Genomic DNA, 20,413 nt, shown 5'->3' with positions numbered 1-20,413 from the left:
CAAAACATAAAACAGCACAGAACTATTCAGTAAGAGCATACTTACGGAAACAGACAGTACACAGTAGTAGTACAGTAGTCTGCAGTCACCAGCACCTCTCTCTGAATTGTTACCTTACAGTACAGCTCTATCACATGTATAAGAAAACTTTCCTGAATAATTTGGTTTTGCATAATTTGTGGAAAGCCAGGACAGTGGAAGTTTTTCTGACCAATTCAGGCAGGCCGTTCTATAAGGCCATCACAGAGAATGCACATGTGTACAGACAGCTGTTGATTTTGCCCATTTGCAGGGTGGCATCTGCAGAAGGCCATGTTTAGATGAGTGAATCTGCCATGGTGGAGCATAGGAAGAGAGGTGGCCCTACAGGTATGAGGGACCAAGGTCATGAAGGGCTTTGCCTGTGATAATCCAAACCTTGAACTGAGCCTAGTAACTGATGGGTAGCCAATGAAGGGCCTGCAGAATGGGAGTGATATGCATGCTCCACTTAGCTCCTGATAATAATCAAGCTGTGGTGTTCTGCACCCACTAAAGTTGCACCCACTACTTTGAGGAGAGAAATATGTCTCCCTTAATGTTATTGTGGCATGGATCCAGGTGGCCAGATTGGCCATGTCAAGGTAGGGGACCATCTTCCAGGCTAATCTCTGCATTCTCTGTATTCTCATGTGTGGAGCATCATGGTGTCCTTATCTGTCTGTTTTTTTTTGGGGGGGGGAGGGATACTATGCATACATATACTGAGTTTGAGGCCAGTTGCCACTGTAGGAGCATGCTACTGCTTTTTAAAAAGTGCTCTTTGTAACAATTGGGATGATTTTACAAAGATGTGTAGGAACATAAAGCGCTGTTGCTGAACTTGAAGGTTACCTTCTGTTTCCATTTTGAGTAAGAAGTTGGAGATCTAATGATCAGCTGTATGTTCATCCAGATGTTTTCCTAACAAAGGATGATGTGTTCCTCCCAGACTCTTAACGCTGAATATTATGTGAGCTCAAGCAGTTAGTGATTATACAGAATGCATCAGAATATCTGCTCTGGAAACGCATCTGCTCCTTCAACTCTTATTATGTCCTAAGTTTAATTGTTAAGTAATCTGTATATAGAAAAATGAAAATAAATGTATTTTGTTATATTTATCATCCCCTCTCCCTGCAAGCGGGCTCAGAGCAGAGTCACAAGATATGAATACATATAATAAAAATGTAATAAAACATTGGTAGTGATCATATAATACTGTATTTAAAAACTGCACTAAAAACATCCCAGGCGGCTTACATGGCACCCCACATCTCAAAAACATCCCCAAAGTTATGTAAGTGAGAAGATCAGATTTTAAAAGCATAAGAGAAAGTAATTTTTGACATAATGTGTGAAGAGCTTCTTGTATATCTCTTCTAGGTTTGTCCACTAAGCATCTAAAATAGGTTACAGGATTAAATGTTTAAAGAGCCTTCTAATCTGTATTTGGATGCGCACACACACACACGCACAGAGTGCTTTTTTTCTTTTAAAAAAAAAGTGTGGGTTCTCATAATAACATTCTTCCCCTCTTCTTCCCTCTCATGACAAGTCCCAAATGCCCAGGAAGTGTCGGAACTCCATTCTGGTGCATTCCCCCTGAAAAAAAGGCCTCTGTGTTTCTGTGTGTGTGTTGTATGTATGTGAATTTCTTGGAAGCTGCTTGGGGTATGCATTTGTATGATGCAAACAGAACTGTTTTGGTCCCCCCCCCTTGTGCACAGCACATGCAGAGCTTTACATATGTCGAAGACATGAATTCTATATAGTTAGTAGCTAGAGAGACAGAAAAGGATAAAATCCCCTCTCTTCCATGGAAGCTTGTGGAGTGCCCTTGGGCTAGTCTCTCTCACTGCAGGGTGGTGGTTGTAAGGCTAAAATGGAGGAGGGGAGAATGATGATATAAGTTGATTTGGGCCCCCATTGTGGAAAAAAGTGGGGTATAAATATCTGGAAAAATAGAGTATCCCTGCTATACTTGGAAAAAAAACCTCAAGAAATTCTTAACTTTATAAAACTTGGGGATAAAGTATTGCTACCGTCAGTATAGTTGACCTGATATGCTAATAGGAAACTATGTGGGACTGTGCAACCAAAGACTTGTCCGCCCAAAATATTGCCTGCTCACCCACATCCTCAGTCCCAAAAGAACAGAGGAGCCACCTTTTGTAAAATCTTTCCTGCCTAGTCTCCTGAATGCACTCTTATAGGCCACAGGAGTCCTGGTGACTGGTTGCATTGAAGTTCTGTGTTGTTCTTCCATGAACTGCAGACAGTAAAGATTACAAGGTCTTTGCAGCTCTTCAGAACTATGAGCTGTCATTAGTCCAGGTTTCTTTTCCAACAGAATACTCAATTTAATGACAATCATAATATAGAAATGGAGTAGTTCAAACATGGCGCCATCTCTTTCTATATTAATCTTCTCTCAAACGAATAAATCGAATACTCGTGTGTTATTTTTGTCCCTCACCGCACACCTCTCTGGTTGCTACCGTTGCTTCTGTTGAAAGCCCAAAACACATAGCTTAAGATGGTAGAGGCAGTGCCAGATCTGAGACACCCAAACGTGAAGGGCTTAGGAAGCAACAATAAGGATGGGAAAGAAGGACATTTTAGCATTCACTGCACTAATGTGCTAGAGACAAACATGAAGTGAGAGCTGGCAGCACATGAGCTGTGAGCTCCTTTTCTGTTGCTTGTCTGGCTTCAGCCTCTGTTCCCTTGAACCGGGAGCAGCAACTCCTTTTCTTTGTGCAAACTCCACACTTACTATGTATCCGCATAACATTTAGGAAATGTTTTTTATCACAATAGGATATCAAATGTCACTGCATTTTCTCTCTCTTATTCCACATATAAGTCTTTTTAATCCCTGGCTTTGGAAGAATGTTTTGCTTGGTGTGTTTAAATATTTGGGCAAAAAGTTCTGATTAGTGTAAGCCCTAAAGCAGTATATGTACCAGCAGGATACAGTCTCAGTTTGTACAGATGTTAGTTTTGTATCAGAGATAGTAGATGACTTCTTTCCCAAACAAAACACATTGCTGCAAAGAATTAGGACCTTTTCCCCCCAGAGAACCTCAGCTAACATCTGAAACCAAATATTACCGTACCTTGTTAAACCAAATTCCTCAAACTTTTCAACTCGAGACTCTCCTTTTAAATAGACACACTTTTTATACTCTCTCCCTCTGAGTGTCTCTCTCTCTTTCTGTCCCTCTCCTTCATTTACTTCATCCCACTAGTGCGATTTGCTAGTTGTGCACTGCATTGTTCTGGAAAGCAGTATTGAAAGCTTCATATCCTTTCCCCTTATTGCCTGTGCAGTAATGAAGTACGATAAGAAAGGAGTCTGAATATTTATGTGGTAATATAGTTTGATTTTTAAGTACATTTAATAAATAGGCAATTTACCCTAATAAATATATATTTGTTTCCTCCATATGAAATATTCCAGCTGGTTCAAGTGCAAAATCTAAACAAAAATTGATAAAATAACTAAAAATAAAATAACCAGAAGAGTTACCGTTCATGTTCCTAATTAGGAAGTGCTTCCTCCATTGGAAGTCTAGATGTAGGAGAACCTCCCAGAAGCACCTCTTCAGACCAAACAAATTATGAGATTGCTTGGGATCCCAAAGTTAACTTTAGATATTGGTATTGGGATCTGCTGTAGCATAGTGGTTAAGTGGCTGGGCTTTGAATCGGCACTCTGATGATTTGATTTCCTCAACTGCCATGAGCTCAGTAGGTGGCCTTGGGTAAGCCATTCCTCTCAGCCCAGCTCCCCAGCTGAATTATGGGGATAAGAGTAACACTGTCTTTGCTCACCACTCTTTAAGTGGGGCACTAATCTGTCTAGAAAAGTGGTATATGAGCACACTGTTATTAATTCTTCGTGTAGTATTGAGGAACATGTCTTAATGATGCTGATAACCTTGGCTGTTTTAGGACAGCTTTTGACTTTTGTCAGGAGCTGTTCCAAACTCTGAGTTCCTGATTTAGTTTAAAAACTAAGGGGGGAAATATTCTGTTGGTTTACTTTATGTATTTCACTCAAAAGCTGAACCCATCATTCTTGGGATTATGGCATCGTATAATTAGATATATTTTCATTCAAAATTGAGAAGCTAATATAGTAAAAGCTTTTAATAATCAATTTTGATTATCTTTTATTGGGAGTTAAGGATGTTACAGTGGAATAGAGAACCATGTACACCACTGAGCTCTTTGGAAGAAGCTGAGATAAAAATACAGTAGGCCAAACTAAACTACATAGTGTTCAAGGGTCCTTTAACTACTAAGCTCATGATAGGTGTTTCAGCAGCATAATATAGACTGGAGTTCTAGTGCTGGGGAAGGTTACCTTAAACTCTTTTTCAGTTTTCCTAATTGAAGTTTCCTTAGCTGCTTTAAGCCCAGGCAGGGCAAAAGGTAATAATAATAATAATAACATTTGATTTATATACCACCCTTCAGGACAACGTAATGCCCACTCAGAACAGTTTACAAAGTATGTTATCATTATTATCCTCACAACAAACACCCTGTGAGGTGGGTGGGGCTGAGAGAGCTCCAGTAAGCTGCGACGAGCCCAAGGTCACCCAGCTGGCTTCAAGTGAAGGAGTAGAGAATCAAACGTGGCTCTTCAGATTAGAGTCCCACGCTCTTAACCCCTACACCAAACTGGCTCTCAAGACATATTATGCTTAATCCTACTTCCACAGCCCCAGCACATATCAGGTCTCATGTGGCTCTTTTTATCAGCTGAAATCCACAGTGGAATCCTAGTCATGGATCCCCAGTGTCAAGTGTAATTTGGTCCTTAGAATACTGTGACTGCTAAAATTAGACTGATGCTGCCTCAGAGGCACAATGGATTATCTTCAGCAAAGATCTGTGTAAAAATGGTTCTTAAAACCTTCTCAGTTTAATCATAAAACCCTGAAATGTTTGCATTCCTTTCAGCGGTATTTTTTCTTGGTAGTATTTGTGTGTTATATTGTGGTCATCCCCTCTAATAGCAAGTGCCTGTCAGTAGGCAGTAGAACAAACCAGGGAATTCCCCAGGTATGTAGGAAAATATTACTGTGTAAAAATTTTTAAAAGACACCCCCCTCCCCAAAAAAGAAAATGACCTGAAGAGCAAGAAATGCTCTTATTGCCCACCGGGAAGTATAAAATATTTCCTTTCCTATCCAGCTCCTTTGATCCAATTATCTTTATTTCTTTAAGGAAAATATGGAGGAAAGATACTTGGCCAAAGCCAGTGTGATCCTTGGGTCTCTGTCCTCCAGCAAATAAGGGATTATATTGTCTTTTTGTACAATAGGAGGTAGTTTATTTAAAATAGGAGTAATCCATAGTTCACAATAAGAATTATAGACCTTTTCCATGTTGCATTTGCAAAGTCTATCCAAAGAGGTTATATTACAGGATCTCCCATGTAAAACCGATGAAGGGGCAGCATTCACACATGTGAGCATAAATGCTCTGCAATAGTGAGGAGCTGTTAAGAGTTTAATGTAGGCTGGGATTGTTGGAGGTAGAAGAATGCCAAAGAACTGGGTTGAGCATACTCTCTGAGCACATGTAACTGAGCCAGATCTTTTACTCATTTCTTGATGGCTGATAAAGATTCACTCTTCCCAAGTTTCAATATATCATCCTTTACTAAACCAAGGCTAGATAGTTTCTTATCTATTTCTTGCATCCAGTGCGAGTAGTATTGGTCTTGATTTAGCTCGCAAAGCAGACCATCCTTCTTTGTGGAGAAGAAACCCTTTAGCCTGTGTTTGAATGCATGCAGCCATGCCTTGGCTTCAATAGAGCCCTGACCCAGTTCTAATCTTAAGGCTATCCCAGCTATATATTTTGGGGCTCCTGTGATGTGTCGCAGAAAATAGCAAAGTGGATAATCTAAATTCTCGGAGAATCCATACTAAAACTCCATAAAGGAGTTGTGGAATTATTTTCATATTAAATACATGGAGATCTTCTGGGATGTATTTGCCTCCCTTGGAAAAAATAATTGTTCAGTCATAGATATCAAAGGTTTAATTTTGTTGGTTACAAATTTAAAATGAGATTTCCAGTTAAGGTGGGAGTCAACGACCATCCCCAGGTATAGAAATTTGGGGACTTGTTCTAATTGGACACTATCAATTCTCCAGACTGAGGGAGCAATTTTCTTGGCTTTGGAGAAGGCCATAACCTTTCTTTTTGAATAGCTGATCTTGAGTTCTTCATCTTTACAGTATTTTGAGCTTTAAAAATCTTCTCAGTCTAACCTGAGTGTGGGACATAAGAATTGCATCATCTGCATAGAGAAGTAAATGTAATGCCTTTGAAGATAGATACATAGGATTCTTCTGAGGAAAGGACTGTTGCAAGGTCATTCAAAGGACTGTTGCAAGGTCATTCAAATACAAATTAAAAAATAAAGAAGCTAAAAGACAACCTTGCTTCACTCCTCTGTCAAGGCACATACATTCCGTAAGTTCTTCCTTTTCTCCACAGTGGACTTGAGCCACACATGAGAAGTAGAGATTTTTTATTAGCCGGAGCAATCTTTTATCAATTGAAGTGCGTTCCAGTTTTCCCCATATTCTGCTCCCAGATATGGTGTCAAAAGCTCTCTTAAGATCTGTGAATGCAACAAACAGTTTACTAGACATGGGCATGAACCGAAAAACGAGTCAAATTTCATGATGAACTGGGCCGATTCGTGTTTCGTGAAACATATTATGTGGGGCCACAGTTTTCACAAACTCTATGTGAGCATTTGTTATATAAGGCAGAGCTCTCTGCCTCGTGTTTTTCAGTCCCAGTAGACGGAGGGAGATGGTGGACCTGTTACTGGGATTGGAGTGAGAGAGTGGAATTGAGCTTTTGGCTGCTGCTGCTTTAAAAGAGACTGAAAAGCCTCTTGTTTTCAGCTCTTGGCCTTGCTGGGAAGGTCTTTAGGTGAGGGTGCCTTTTTTCCTCCACTGCACCCCACCCTAGTCTCAGGCCTTTGCCTGGCTCTAGGGCCTAGCTTGACTGAGGCCTTCCTTATTTTTTCTTTGCTTTTCTTTGTTACTTTTAATTCTTAATAAGGGACTATAAATTAAATTTTAAATTCACAATGTTTTCGATGAATTCTCTAAGAATTTGCATTCACTGTCAAACCACTAGATTGAAATGATCTGCTGTGATAACAAAATAGTCAATCAAACTGGGCCCTTATGACCAAAGAAAGTGAAATCACCTCCATCAATTTCTCTTTGTCCATTTAAGATAACCAACTGTTTGCATGGAAAAATCAAACAATTTGAGGCCTGCAGCATTAACTACCTTATCTTTGGAGAACCTATTATACAGATAAGGGGAGATGGTTTCTTCTAGCCCACAACATAGCCGTTTTTTTGAACCAGACACATTGCTTGACTGATTCTAGCGTTGAGGTTCCCAGCAATAAGAATTGGGTAATTCTTAAACTGATGGGACAGATTATCATACATTTCCAAAAAGGAGGTCCAGTAATTGGTAAGAATATGTTGATTTTGAGTTGGAGGAATATAGGGTTGACATTATTATAAAAGAAAAATCAACCAATCGTTATCAAGATAGCCAAAGTTGGGTCAAAAGAGGCCACCACTTCCAATTCGGAAATATTAAGGGTAGATGAAATGAGGCAGGCCAACCCACCTCTCAGCCTCCCTCCATTCTCCTCCCTTTGGGCCTCCTTAGAGAAGGTAATATGTCCTGTTACTTAGTCAAGTCTCTTGTATTGAAATAATGTCAAAAGTAGATAGGAAAAAGTTAACTTTGGAAAAAAGACATTTGGTATTCCAGCTGGCCACATACCAACTTAGTATTTTAATATTACTACAAGCGTATTGTTTTTGACTATCAGGAGTAGCATTTTCAATTTGATTGACTCAAAAAGGGACATTCAGATTCACAGAGCGGATTTGAATTTTTGGTTCAAGAGGGCTTGGAACTGAAGAGTCAGATGTCGAAGGGTCATAAGAAAGTTTCTTTACAAGGAAGGGAATAATCCCTCCCATGGCTTTATGAAGCTTTATGGTTTCTTCATAAGTTGCTTGCTTGTCTCTCTAGAATGGGATTTATTGTATGATTGTGATGTTCTCACATCCCTATGGAACACCGCAGCTGCATTTGTGGATTATCTACAGCGGAGAACCTTTCCCACTACCTACTTTATCGTCCATTATATAGTGTACCCAGAGCTAAATTCTTGGCCAGAATCCTATCAGTCACAAACACATATTCTGAAATTGAGAAGATTGTGTTTTTGTTATCTGGCACTGATAACCATGTGTTCTACAGAGTCTCTCAGTTTGCACTTGCAGCCAAACAGATAAGGTCTAAGGTGGTATTGAATGAGGCTGTTTCGTGATTCCTTGGATAGTGTGATATACTGTACTGTTTTAATTAATTTTAATTAACCTTTTCAAACTGTGATACTGGATTTAACTGTTTATTAGTTGATGTTTGGAAAATTTGTGATGGCCTATAGCTATAGACAGTAAACTCTTTGGTATGATTGTGATGCAAGTTCTATACTCTTATAATTATTGTTGTTGCTGTTGTTATTGTTGTTGTCATTGTTAGCTGGTTTAGTTGTGTTCCTCTGTCCAGGGTGGAACTCAGTAGCATAGCATGGGTTGCCAGCACCTGGGGTAACTCCTGGCAGGAGGTAGCACCCCTGGTAACTGGACTGGACAATGATGTCACTTCCAGGAAGCGACGTCATCATGCAGGATGTGACAGCCCCCCAGGAGCACTCCTGCAGTTCAGACTCACTTGCCTCCCCACCCCTTATCTGGCAGCAATGTTTCTTCTAAGCGGTGTAGTGAGCCAGAAATCTACTTTGTGAGCAACAACTTGCAAGTTTTGAGCATGCCTTTTTCAAAACTAGAATCTATTTGATTAAAATACTTTTGAATTAGATTGTCTGAGGCATTGGTATTGGGTGCCATCAATATGTTGATGACACCCACTTAGGCATGTGGTTCTCAAAAGCTTATGCCTCAATAAAGTTGGTTAGTCTTAAAGGTGCTATTGGACTTTTTACTATTTTGCAACTACAGACTAACATGGTTAACTCCTCTGGATCTAAAATATATCTAGCACTGGTTTCAACCTTTGGGTCAGTGTTGTGGCATGGTTATCTTGGGGGCTCATGTAGTCCAAGAAGTAATGGGACTAGAGTTGCGAAGGTTATTAGACAAATTGTCATATTTTAGACTGATTGAAGTAGGATGTAAATTCAGAAGAAACACTAAATGCTCCTTTATGAGCTGTTTATCACTCCGATTAATAACTTCCCCTCTAAAACTATGGATATCCAACAGAATTCTACAGAGATCAGGAGTGGGGCGGGGTGGTCTTTTGTAAGACTATGTGCTTTCTCCCAATTTTTCTCTGAATTGCTGTTTAGAATTTGAGTGGAGAGATGATCTATTTTTCCATAGATTTTATTTAAAGTATCTGCAGTAAGTTTGAGATGCTAGCACATTCAAGATTGAGTACCCATACTTGGGTGTCTCAGATTGATGAAACCTGTTTTGCAGATCATCTGAATTTGTGTCTGCCTCTTTAGTTGTGAAATCATTCAGAAGACTGTGGGCATTATCAACATCTTTGTTATCTAATGAGGGAAGGTGATCCATGGTCAGTTGCAAGGCCTCAAAACTATTTTCAAAATTATAGTGGGATCTTAGTGGATCTTCTGCCCTACTTTGTTTAGGAGAGGGAGGCATAAGGTCCTCAAAGGGGCAGTTACGCTTATGGTTCATAATAAACTCTTCTGTAATTATTCTGTATTCCAATCTATATTAAGGTTAGTGCTTTTAATATTACTACCTCCCGACTCAGGAAAAAATAAATAAATAAATAGATAAATATCCATTCCTGTCCCAACCTTGAAACAAATTGAAGCAAATTTAGAACAAATTTAAAAACAAATTTAAAATCAAGTTAAAATGAGTAAAAACCAAATTGTGAATAGATTAAGAACAGAGCAGGGTGTGAGTAAAATAGAGTAGGGTGTAACAAAACGAGAGTAAGGGAGAGCGGCAACAACCTCAATGTAGCAGATGACCTTACTTATCGCAAAACAGACAATTTACTTTTTTTCTTCCTTTTGTTGATGATGAAAAGGGAACGAAACTCAAAATAAAAGAAGAGAAGAGATGGAAGACCTGAAAAGTGATAAACTGCTACCAATAATGAACTAAGCTCAACCCCCCCCCCCAAAAAAGCTCTCTAAATTGCACTTCACCTAATTGGGAGGGGGGTGGAGAGGATGAAGGGAGACTTCAGCAATAAGTCTCAGGAGTGGAGGGAAAGGGAAAAAAAGAAGGGAATCAAGGGGAGAGGTTTTTAAAAGAGAGTGTACTCAGAATAAATTCATATAAGGCTAATATCAAAGACAGAAATTAGTGTATGATATATAATGTGTAGAGCATATGGAAGCTTGAAAAAAAGGGTAAAAAGTTAAGAGACTAATAGAGGTAGAGAAAACTAACCAGGGTCTATATATACAGCCCTCCCCTCCTGATTAACAGGAGAGGGGAGCAAAGAAGAAAAGTTGTTGCTGCTGGCTGACTGCGAAGTCCAACCAGATGTAGACCTCAGTATATAAAACTAATTAAAACTATATAAAACAACAACAACACTCGATTTATATACCGCCCTTCAGAACAACTTAATGCCCTTTCAGGGCAGTTTACAAAGTATGTCGTTATTATCCCCAAAACAAAGCACCCTGTGAGGTGGGTGAGGCTGACAGAGCTCCTAGAAGCTGTGACTGACCCAAGGTCACTGAACTGGCTTCAAGCGGAGGAGTAGGGACTGGGGAATGAAACCCGGCTCTCCAGATTAGAGTCCCACGCTCTTAACCACTACTCCAAACTGACTCCCAGCTAAGCTAAGCTACGACTAGGAAAAGAAATTAAAACAAAGCAGGGCTTTTTTTCAGCAGGAATGCCATGGAACGGAGTTCCTGCACCTCTTGAAAATGGTCACATGGCTGGTGGCCCCACCCCTTGATCTCCAGACAGAGGGGAGTTTAGATTGCGCTTCGCGCCATGTGGTGCAGAGGGCAATCTAAACTTCCCTCTGTCTGGAGATCAGGGGGCGGGGCCACCGGCCATGTGACCATTTTTGCTAAGGGCGATTTAAACTTTTAAAAACTCCCCCCTTGTTCCAGCTGACCCAAAGTGATGTCATTGGGCGGTCCTGAGTTGCACCACTGAGTTCCACCACCTCTTTTCCCAGAAAAAAAAGCCCTGAAACAAAGTAAAACCAAGCTCCTACGGATGGAGCACTGCCTTTGGTGTCTGTAATCTCACTTCGGAAACCGGAAGTCTCATCAGTATGAAATATTGAAAGCACCCGAGTGTCAGTTAAAGGGAGAAGGGAGCACAATGTGAGGGTTGGAGGATTAGGCTGCACAAGCTTCTAAGAACATCCTGGAAGGAGACAGGTGGGGATATCCGAATTCCACCTTCTCCTTGTGGTACCACAACTTGCATATTGAATATCCTGCATTGGTGCATTTTGGGTACATTTATATTATATTTTAGAGTTTGTGCCATTTTATACTTATTGCCCTGGCCTTTGGCTAGTTATACGCAACAACTGAGGACCACAGACTAGCATCACATTGTACAACTTCCTAGATAAATGTTTCTTTTATGAAAATGTAAGACAAGTTTATCTTCTGATTTGGCTGAAGTTAGATTTTTTTTTTCAATTGCTTGTATTTTCAAATGTTTATCCTGGAGCTGTGTAAATATATATATATATACACAGTAGCTTAGTTTTATATACAGCATGTGTCCTTTACCCACTTGGGTGATTTGTAATTATGCATTGTTTAATTCATTGGAGCTACAGTGTTGAAATAAGCTATTCATTCTCTAATGTTAAAATAATGTTTTGTTTCTACAGAGGAAGAAAAAACAAACCATCTGTCAGTAACAAAGTGTAACTGTCACTGAGAATATAACGTGTTAATGGAACTAGAGAGAAGCATAATGCTTGGGTTTCATATTCATGTTTTGCAGATGAAACTTTATCTCTCTTTTTTAAAAAAAGTTTCATTTATCTGAACATGGGGTCAAACATTTTGCATCAATGTGGTCAGTGCCCACAGTGTTTATCTCATTTATCGCTACTGCAAATCATTAGCAAATATTACAGCATTGTAGCATTGTCTGAAATGGAAAATCAGCAGCTCTACAGGTCAGTTGATGAATGTTTGTTTCTCTGGAGTGAAGCTGACACAACCGGGAAAAAAGTCAAGTAATGGCTTTTTAAGATACAAGCGGCACAATCTTATGCAGGATTACTCCAGTCTAAACCCATTCAAATAATGGAATTAGACTGAAGGAACTATGCATAGGATTGCACTGGAAGTTGACTACTGCCCAAATTATATATAGAAGAATGTAATTTAACATTAGGTAAATTAGTTTAATCATTGATACATGATTTGATCTAAGTAAAGGCACATGTAAATAATAGCATCCTTACCTTAATATTTGTACCATTGAGAGTCAATGTGGTTGGCACCGCATTTATTGCCTTTTATTTAATTAGAAAAGGATACTATGAGCTTTCTTCCAGAAATTAAATTTTAAGAACTGCTCTAGCTCTTCACATTCTGACTTACTAGCAACTCTGACCATTCAGGCTATATTTACAGGGCTTGGTGAAGCATGCTTTGTATGCAGAGGATCCCAGGTTCACTCCATGGCGTCTCCAGTTAAACCAGAGAACTTGCATAGTAAAACTGGGAAAGACATTTTCCTGTTAGCTTGGAGTCAAAGTTTCTCCCAGTTACACAGTACTGGGCTGGCTTTTCAGGTCTACGTTTTGGTAACCTCCTCCAGAGTCCTCCATTGGGAACCAGAGGGCTGTATTGTAGGGAAGATGCTTCACTAATGAGTTAGGGACCATAGACTTCATCACTATATTGCCTTACATATTATCTGCTGCTTTAAATATGTACTCCTATGTACCACCAGTGCTCCATGTTATCTAATGTTAGTCTTAGAACTGGTTATGTTCTGCTTCAGTATTTTTTCTACTCTGTATTGGATTCTTGCTAATACTATGTCTTTTAAACTTCTATCTATTTACCCAATGGTATTGTTTATGAAATGTCCTTGATACTGTATTGAAATGTACTTGATACCGATGGTACTAATCTCATACTGTGTAATCTGCCTTGAGTCTCAGTGACAAAGGTAGAACTATAAATGACATAAATAAAATAAATAAAAGGAAATGCATTCTGTTTATCAGCACATGAAGTAGAAGAATTCACACTGGTGATGGAAAGTTGCTGCCTGGTGATTCCGCTGTTATGCTTAACAAATGACGTTAGGACATATCTCATCATAACTACACATGCCAATTGCTTATGTTAATTTGACTTTATTGAGGTTTTATGGAATACATAGTCAAGGTGCAGCCATCTTTGCATTCCATAGTGCAAATATTACCTTTATTTCAAATTTTTGGTCTCATTTATTTTGCCTATCATCTGTCTCTTCTAAGTTTTCACTCAGTTCTGTAGATGGAGGAATTACTGTACTTTTTACTTGGATTTTATGTCAGATATTTTAACATAGGACTTCCTATGATGCAGATCATTAATTGCTTATCTGTTGAGTGTGTGCAAGTATGTTTTACTTGCTTTTTAAAATACATCTGTATCTATGAACTTTGCCTGTTGCAGCATGACTAGTTTCAATCTAAAAATGTTTATTAATAGGTGCTGGAAAGCTTTAAAATAATGGATTATAGCTTGCTGCTTGGAATCCACATATTAGACAGTGCTGCAAAAGAGAGAGAAGGCGAGAATTCTCAGAATGCATCTGATTCTAAACGTCCGGGAGGTCAGAGAGTTCTTTATTCTACAGCAATGGAATCCATACAGGGTCCAGGGAAAACTGGAGACTGTGTCATCACAGAAAACACAAACACGTAAGTTTCCAAAGATCTATTTTAAAATGGCTAAGTATTTCTAAACAGTTTTTCCACCTGACTGTTGCATCCAAAATAGGCCCAGCTGTCTTTCAATTTATGAACAATGCAAGGATATATGAAATCACAATGCCTTTTGAGAGAACATTTAGAGTATTTCTCTGTAGACTAGAAAATTTTAAAGAAGATTGATAATGCAGGTACACCCTTAAATTCTTAGTATTAGCAATAATACTAGGCAACTATGATGAGTAACAAATAAGATTAATTGTGTTAGGGGGTGTGTGTGGATACATTGAATCTGTTTCAGCTATGAAAACACAGTGAAATATCTAAACTGGAAAAAGGAATATGCTTAGTCTCTTTTGTTGTCCGGTTGTGTTGTTCTTGGCATGTGGTGGTGTACTGTTAAATCTAGGCTGCGTAGGTTTTTCTTTTTAATTGAGTTTAGTATGGTTCAGTGGTGATTTTTAACATACGTCTCAAAATTATTTTGTTACTGCCATCAGAATGGGAGGCATACCTGCTAAAAGCCACAAAGGAGAAAAACTGCTGCTATTTATGGGCATTATTGATATCCTGCAGTCTTACAGGTAATGTAGAACAGTGATGTTTTAATACCTGTTCAGACACCAAATTAAAATACAATGTTTGTAAGCTGGAACATACTTCACCAAGCTAATTTTTGTTGTCATATCATCAGGTTAATAAAGAAATTGGAACATTCCTGGAAGGCGCTTGTTTATGATGGGGTAAGCATGTTTTAGGTTATATGCATTTTTGATTTTTGTTAGTCCTTGCTTGCTTCCTGTGAAAACCTAATTGTATATTTATAATGTGTGTATTATTATAGCACTTGTGCTGTTGGAGGTCGTTCTCATTATGCATTTAATTATTTATACAGCACTGCTCTGAATAATACAATGTTTTTTAAACCCTAGGTCTCTACCCCTATGGAATTTACAGTATATATTTTGGAAAGTGGAAGGGACAACTTGGGAGGGAGGGAAAGAAAAAGGCAAGGGAAGGAAAGAGAAAATGTAAGCAAAAGCTGTTTGAGTTGGGCATGAGTGACTATAAATGCATCTTAAATTAACTAGCAAAATGCAGCTGTAATACATGCCAGGTAAAATCCTGTTTCCTGTCAAATTGGGGAGAGTTGGTAATTCAGCCCAATAGAGACACATTTTGCCTCCTTCGTTACCCTTAGACCTCAGCAGAATAGCATACGCAGAAGAGCTGGCCAGTCATTCAGGCAAATTATCTTTGGAATTTTCTGTATGTTATGGCTCTGTCAGAGAAAACAGGAGGAAACATCTCAGTAAACATTAAGACAATATCTTGGTGTTTAAACAGAGGGAGGAATCCAGCTTTTCTTGATATTTAGATTATAAATATTAGGAAGCTTAATGGTTTTCAGACAAGTAGTGCATTTTGCCAATGAAAATTCAACCATAGATGGATGTGGACAGTGAGGTGCAATAATTCAAGTTTATGTCCATGATTTATTGAAGATTCACAACTTAATTTAAAATTGCATTTGTCATAAATAGTGTATGTAGTCTGTTGTTGTTGAGTTCTTTCCCTTTTCTTTCTGTCTTAATATTAAGTTCTTGTTTTGTCTTGTAGGACACAGTTTCAGTCCACAGACCAAGCTTTTATGCTGACAGGTTTTTAAAGTTTATGAGTTCAAGAGTATTCAAAAAAAATCAGGGTAGGTACCACCTCATCCTTACTTAACTTAGGGCTGGGCAGGGCTTTTTTTCAGGTGGAACGTGGTGGAACGGAGTTCCGGAACCTCCTGAAAATGGTCACATGGCTGGTGGCCCTGCCCCCTGATCTCCAGACAGAGGGGAGTTTAGATTGCCCTCAGCACAGAGGGCAATCTAAACTCCCCTCTGTCTGGAGATCAGGGGGCGGGGCCACCAGCCATGTGACCATCTTCTCTGAGGGCAACCCACTGAGTTCCACTACCTCTTTTCCCAGAAAAAAAGCCCTAGGGCTGGGCAACATATTGCCACTTTCCCAGGAAGACCACTTGAAAATATTTTCAGTGTAATGACTGAATTTGTGAGCATTGTCAGTGGATGGTCATTGTGATGAGGAGTTAGGAGGAATATACTGATGTCAGGAAAGAGCCCCCAAACAGCCGCTTCTTGTTCAGGCACCATTTTGCGGCGATCAGACAATTAAGTGGTAGCTGTGCCCATAGCTGAAGTAACTGTCATCACATTAATGGCAGAAGGTATGAAAGCTAAAGGGGACAGCGAATCTCTCGGAGTAAACAGTGCCAGAGTGTACCTTTCTTCCTGCACAGAGGCCAACAAGAGCCAAAGGAGGAATGTGAAGAAGAACGGAGAGGCATCACTCTACTCTGTTTGAAATCTAGTTGAGGGACTGAAGCCAGCTTTTGGCAGGAAAAGACCCCAGTGTGGGCGTAATATCCACCTCTCAATCAGCCGAGCATAGTCAGCATCCCAAGCTGAAGTGAACATCACAGAGACACTGATGACCAATTACAACATAGAATTCAGGTAGCCTCTAATGAATTTAGCTTCTTTATAGTCCCCTCATGGGATGAAGGAGGTTTATATTAAGGGCTGGGGCTGTATCCTTTGAGGCCATGTCCTAACAAATCAGGATTAAATGAGGTAGGTCATCTTGTAAAAGCAATTTTGAAGCAGTCTCTGTGTGTGTGTGCATGTGTGTGTGCATGCATATGTGCATGCGCACACACGCACATCCATGCATGTTCAAAGCAATGTGAAGACAAGCACATCTAGACTCTAATGTTTGAACTGATATTTCTAGCTGTGTAGTATCCATACCACCACCACCATCCTGGAGGAATTCTTCTGTAACATGCTGTTTCTGAGATTCTGCCAGTGCAGCAGTTAGTAATTTCCTATCCTAAGTGATGAATTGAAAGCATAGCATATCTTAGTATCTGGCTGCTTTTAACCTATTAAATGTTACAGATGTCACAAGGATTGTGAATACACCTGTGCAGATTGGTACACTACATACTGTAGACATGATCTTTCCAAAGTGGGCAGAGCACCCACATGCAAACTGTTCCCTTTAAGACATCTCCAATCTTCTCTCCTGGTACAAATGCTAGTCAGCATGCATGGATGTTACAGGAAGTAGAAAATCTGTGCACGCTTCCCGCATCCTTATTTGAAATTCCCCCTCTGCTTGGAAAAACACACAAGTTCAGAACTTGCACTGCTTAACCCAATTGTGGAACTCACAGAGGCTTCACATTTTCCATAGTGCCCAGATATGATTGCAGGGGTATGTACAATAAGGGTGGAGGAGGTGAGGGGCAGTGTTCTGCTATGCTCATTGTGGTTTACTCCTGTGCACAGGAGTTACACCCAAAGTCCGTGCATGTATTTGCATAGCAGCATGCAGTCTTGTTCTGCTCCGGGAGTAGTTCATATCAGGGTGAGGGTTTTTTTTAAAATTTATACAGGCACAGATATTAATTTCTCTCTTTAATATAAATTATGCAGATTCTGTGTTGTTTCATTAAAACAAAATGCTGTGGAAGCTTTTAACAATAACCTTAAGGAAAGGCATCAAAAATAACCATCCATACTTTATGTTTTTTTGAGATTATGTTTTGAATCCAATAGTTTTCCTTTGTAATTTTATTATGTAACAGGATTTATTCTTATATAACCCTAAAATAGGTGGTTGTAAAATGTTCCAGAGTTAAAAAAAAAAAAAGTGGGCAAAGATCATATACTGAAGTTGAGATATTTAGGTTCTTAATAGTTCCTTGCCATTAAAAAGTTGGGTTCAAATTTTATTATACTATTGATAAAAGTCAATAGTCCTCAAATTTATATTGACCTATACTCTAAAGACTTCAGAAATCAATAACATTCTTGCATAATATTGGGGAGAAACAGCACTATTAGTTTGCTCTAAAATTGAAAGGTTTTAATTGAAAGAGAGCCAAAAGAATTGTGAAAGTGAATAAAAACGGATTGTAAATGAGTTTGTAGAAAAATATATAGGTCTACAGACCGGGCTTATGAAGAGTCCATATTTAAACCATATTTTTTTAACTTTCTGTTTTCAAAACAGTGTTAAAATCCTCTCCCTCCAAGAAACGATGCAATTCCATTGCTGCTCTGAAAGCAACATCGCAAGAATTTGTGTCTGCAGTGAGCCAGGATTGGAAAGATGAAAAGCATGACTTGCTTACAGAAGGACAGAGCTATTCTAGTCTTGACGAAGAAGGTAATGCTTCAGCAGTAGCTCAGCAGCTGTGAATAAATCCAAAGGTTCCCCAAAACTAGCTGTAATCCTCCTAAATGCAAAGTAGTAGAGTTTAAAAAGAAAAGAAAAGAACAGGCAGCTTAAAGCTGTTCTTTGAGAACAACGGCAAGTGATTCTAGGTTGCCTGGCCAAATACAGGAATTCTTCATATGAATTGGTTATGCCTTGATGAGTCTCTTTTTGTTTCTGGAATCATTTATGATACATACTTACCCAGTAATATTTTCCTAATAAATGTCAGGATAGTACCCAGTTTCCTGGGGGTAAAGTGTAGATGACTGGGGAAGGCAATGGCAAACCACCCTGTAAAAAGTCTGCCAAGAAAACGTCGTGATGCGATGTCTCCCATGGGTCAGTAATGACTTGGTGCTTGCACAGGGGACTGACTACCTACTACTATATGCCCTGGTAAATAGATGAACAGTCACTGGGCTATGAGACCAGGCGCTTGCCTGCCTCTCTGGTCACTGCTTTTGGTTGCAACTGACCTGAAATAGTGAACTGGCCTTTCCCACTGTTCAGTTGTCTCTCCTCATTATTGGTTTTTGCGCTCACAATCTTTACTTTCCTGAGCAATCTAGATTACTGTTTGATTTATCTTTTACTAGCCCACCCAAAGGCTCTTGCCCTGTTCTTGGCTCTTACATTGTTTTCTGCAATGTAGCTCATGCTTTTCTCTGAGTGTTTACCTGGAAAAACACCTTGGAAAAGGTAATTTTGGATAGTGTTACAGCATTTTGGTACAAGGAGAGCACCGTGGTTGGTTGATTGGCACAGCACAACATTGATCTGTATGTGCTTTTTGGGCAAGAGAACGTTGCTAGGCTGGGCCCAGGTATAGAATGGGAAACCAGTAAGGACTTGTGTGTGTGTGGGGCAGGTGCTCAATTTCCCCTGTATCACCTGCCCACACTATTTCCTATTTCTGTCCTCTTGTCCTCCTATCCTCAACATCTAGACTGACCCTCTAAGAAGGTGCCCTTCTCACTCAGTACGAGACCAGTAAAGAAGTAAAAAAGTAGAAACCCTGGACACTATCTTACAGCAAGCTATGTATCATTCATGTAGTCTAGCCTGCAGGGAAGAGAATAGAAATATCTCAGAGAAATATACTGTATGTCTGAAGCCAAAAATGTCTCTATAAGAAGATTTATTATAGAAAAATGGGGAGGTCGGATTCAAAAGGGTAGGAAAGAGGCAAAACCACAATTATGAGGAAGAGCACATAACACAGACTTTCAGATAAAAGCAATAAAGTTGATGTAACTCCCCTAAGTACACTTAACCTAGGCTTTAGTAGGTTTTGTGGAGCATGTACAGAGTTCCTTGTAGTAACAAGATACTGGAGGAGTCCTTAACTGCTGCTCACTGGTCTTGGGGTCTCCGTATGTCACACTGTTCCAAAGTTAGGAACAAGAAAAGCCCAGAGCCCCCAGTATTTATGGGCAATGGAGTCTGACCTAAGTCAGCCTCCTTTGTAAGATTGACCAGCAGATTTAACCAATCCAGTGCAATGCTCCATCTCTGCCAATTATTGGTTTGTTTGTTTATGTCATTTATAGTCCACCTTTCTCACTGAGACTCAGGGTAGATTACATAGTGTGAGATTAGTACAATCAGTATCAAGGATATTTCCATAAACAATACCATAGGGTAAATAAATATAAGTTTACAAATAGATAGCATTAGCAAGAATCCAATACAGAGTTGAAGAAATGCTGAAACACAGAATAAGCAATTCTAGGACTGACATTAGACAACATATAACTACCCAGTGGGATCATACTTGATGCGAATAGTTCTCCTAAAGGCTTTACATAGAGGTTGAATAACATGGGAGATAAAATTGCTCCCTGCAGAACCCTGCAAGATAATTCCCATTCTGGAAATAGCTGATTTCTGACAGTGACCCTTTGCGTCTGTTCCATGAGAAACAATTTAAACCAGTCCAAGGAACATCCTTCGATGTCCACTTCTGTCTCTAAATGCCTCAACAGGATAGCATAGTCTACTGTGTCAAATGCTGCAAATAGATCCAGGAGGAGCAATAAGGAGACATTGCTTTTTCTATATTCAGACAGAGTTC

General features: G+C 39.4%; 1 protein-coding gene across 2 annotated transcripts in view; it reads left to right on the top strand.

The window, feature by feature from the left end:
* PIP5K1B (phosphatidylinositol-4-phosphate 5-kinase type 1 beta) overlaps positions 1–20,413 on the top strand; it is a 102,492-nt gene that overhangs the window by 62,286 nt on the left and 19,793 nt on the right. For both annotated transcript variants that reach the window (XM_054986633.1, XM_054986632.1), the window contains 5 exons: positions 13,823–14,034; positions 14,544–14,627; positions 14,738–14,786; positions 15,664–15,748; positions 18,133–18,288. In XM_054986633.1, the coding sequence (XP_054842608.1) occupies positions 13,823–14,034; positions 14,544–14,627; positions 14,738–14,786; positions 15,664–15,748; positions 18,133–18,288 (586 nt within the window). The remainder of the gene's footprint in view (positions 1–13,822; positions 14,035–14,543; positions 14,628–14,737; positions 14,787–15,663; positions 15,749–18,132; positions 18,289–20,413) is intronic.

Source organism: Eublepharis macularius, chromosome 8 (assembly GCF_028583425.1).
Source record: "Eublepharis macularius isolate TG4126 chromosome 8, MPM_Emac_v1.0, whole genome shotgun sequence".
Lineage (NCBI taxonomy): Eukaryota > Metazoa > Chordata > Lepidosauria > Squamata > Eublepharidae > Eublepharis > Eublepharis macularius.
Note: the sequence above shows the minus strand (reverse complement) of the source record. Positions and strands in the feature narration are given on the sequence as shown.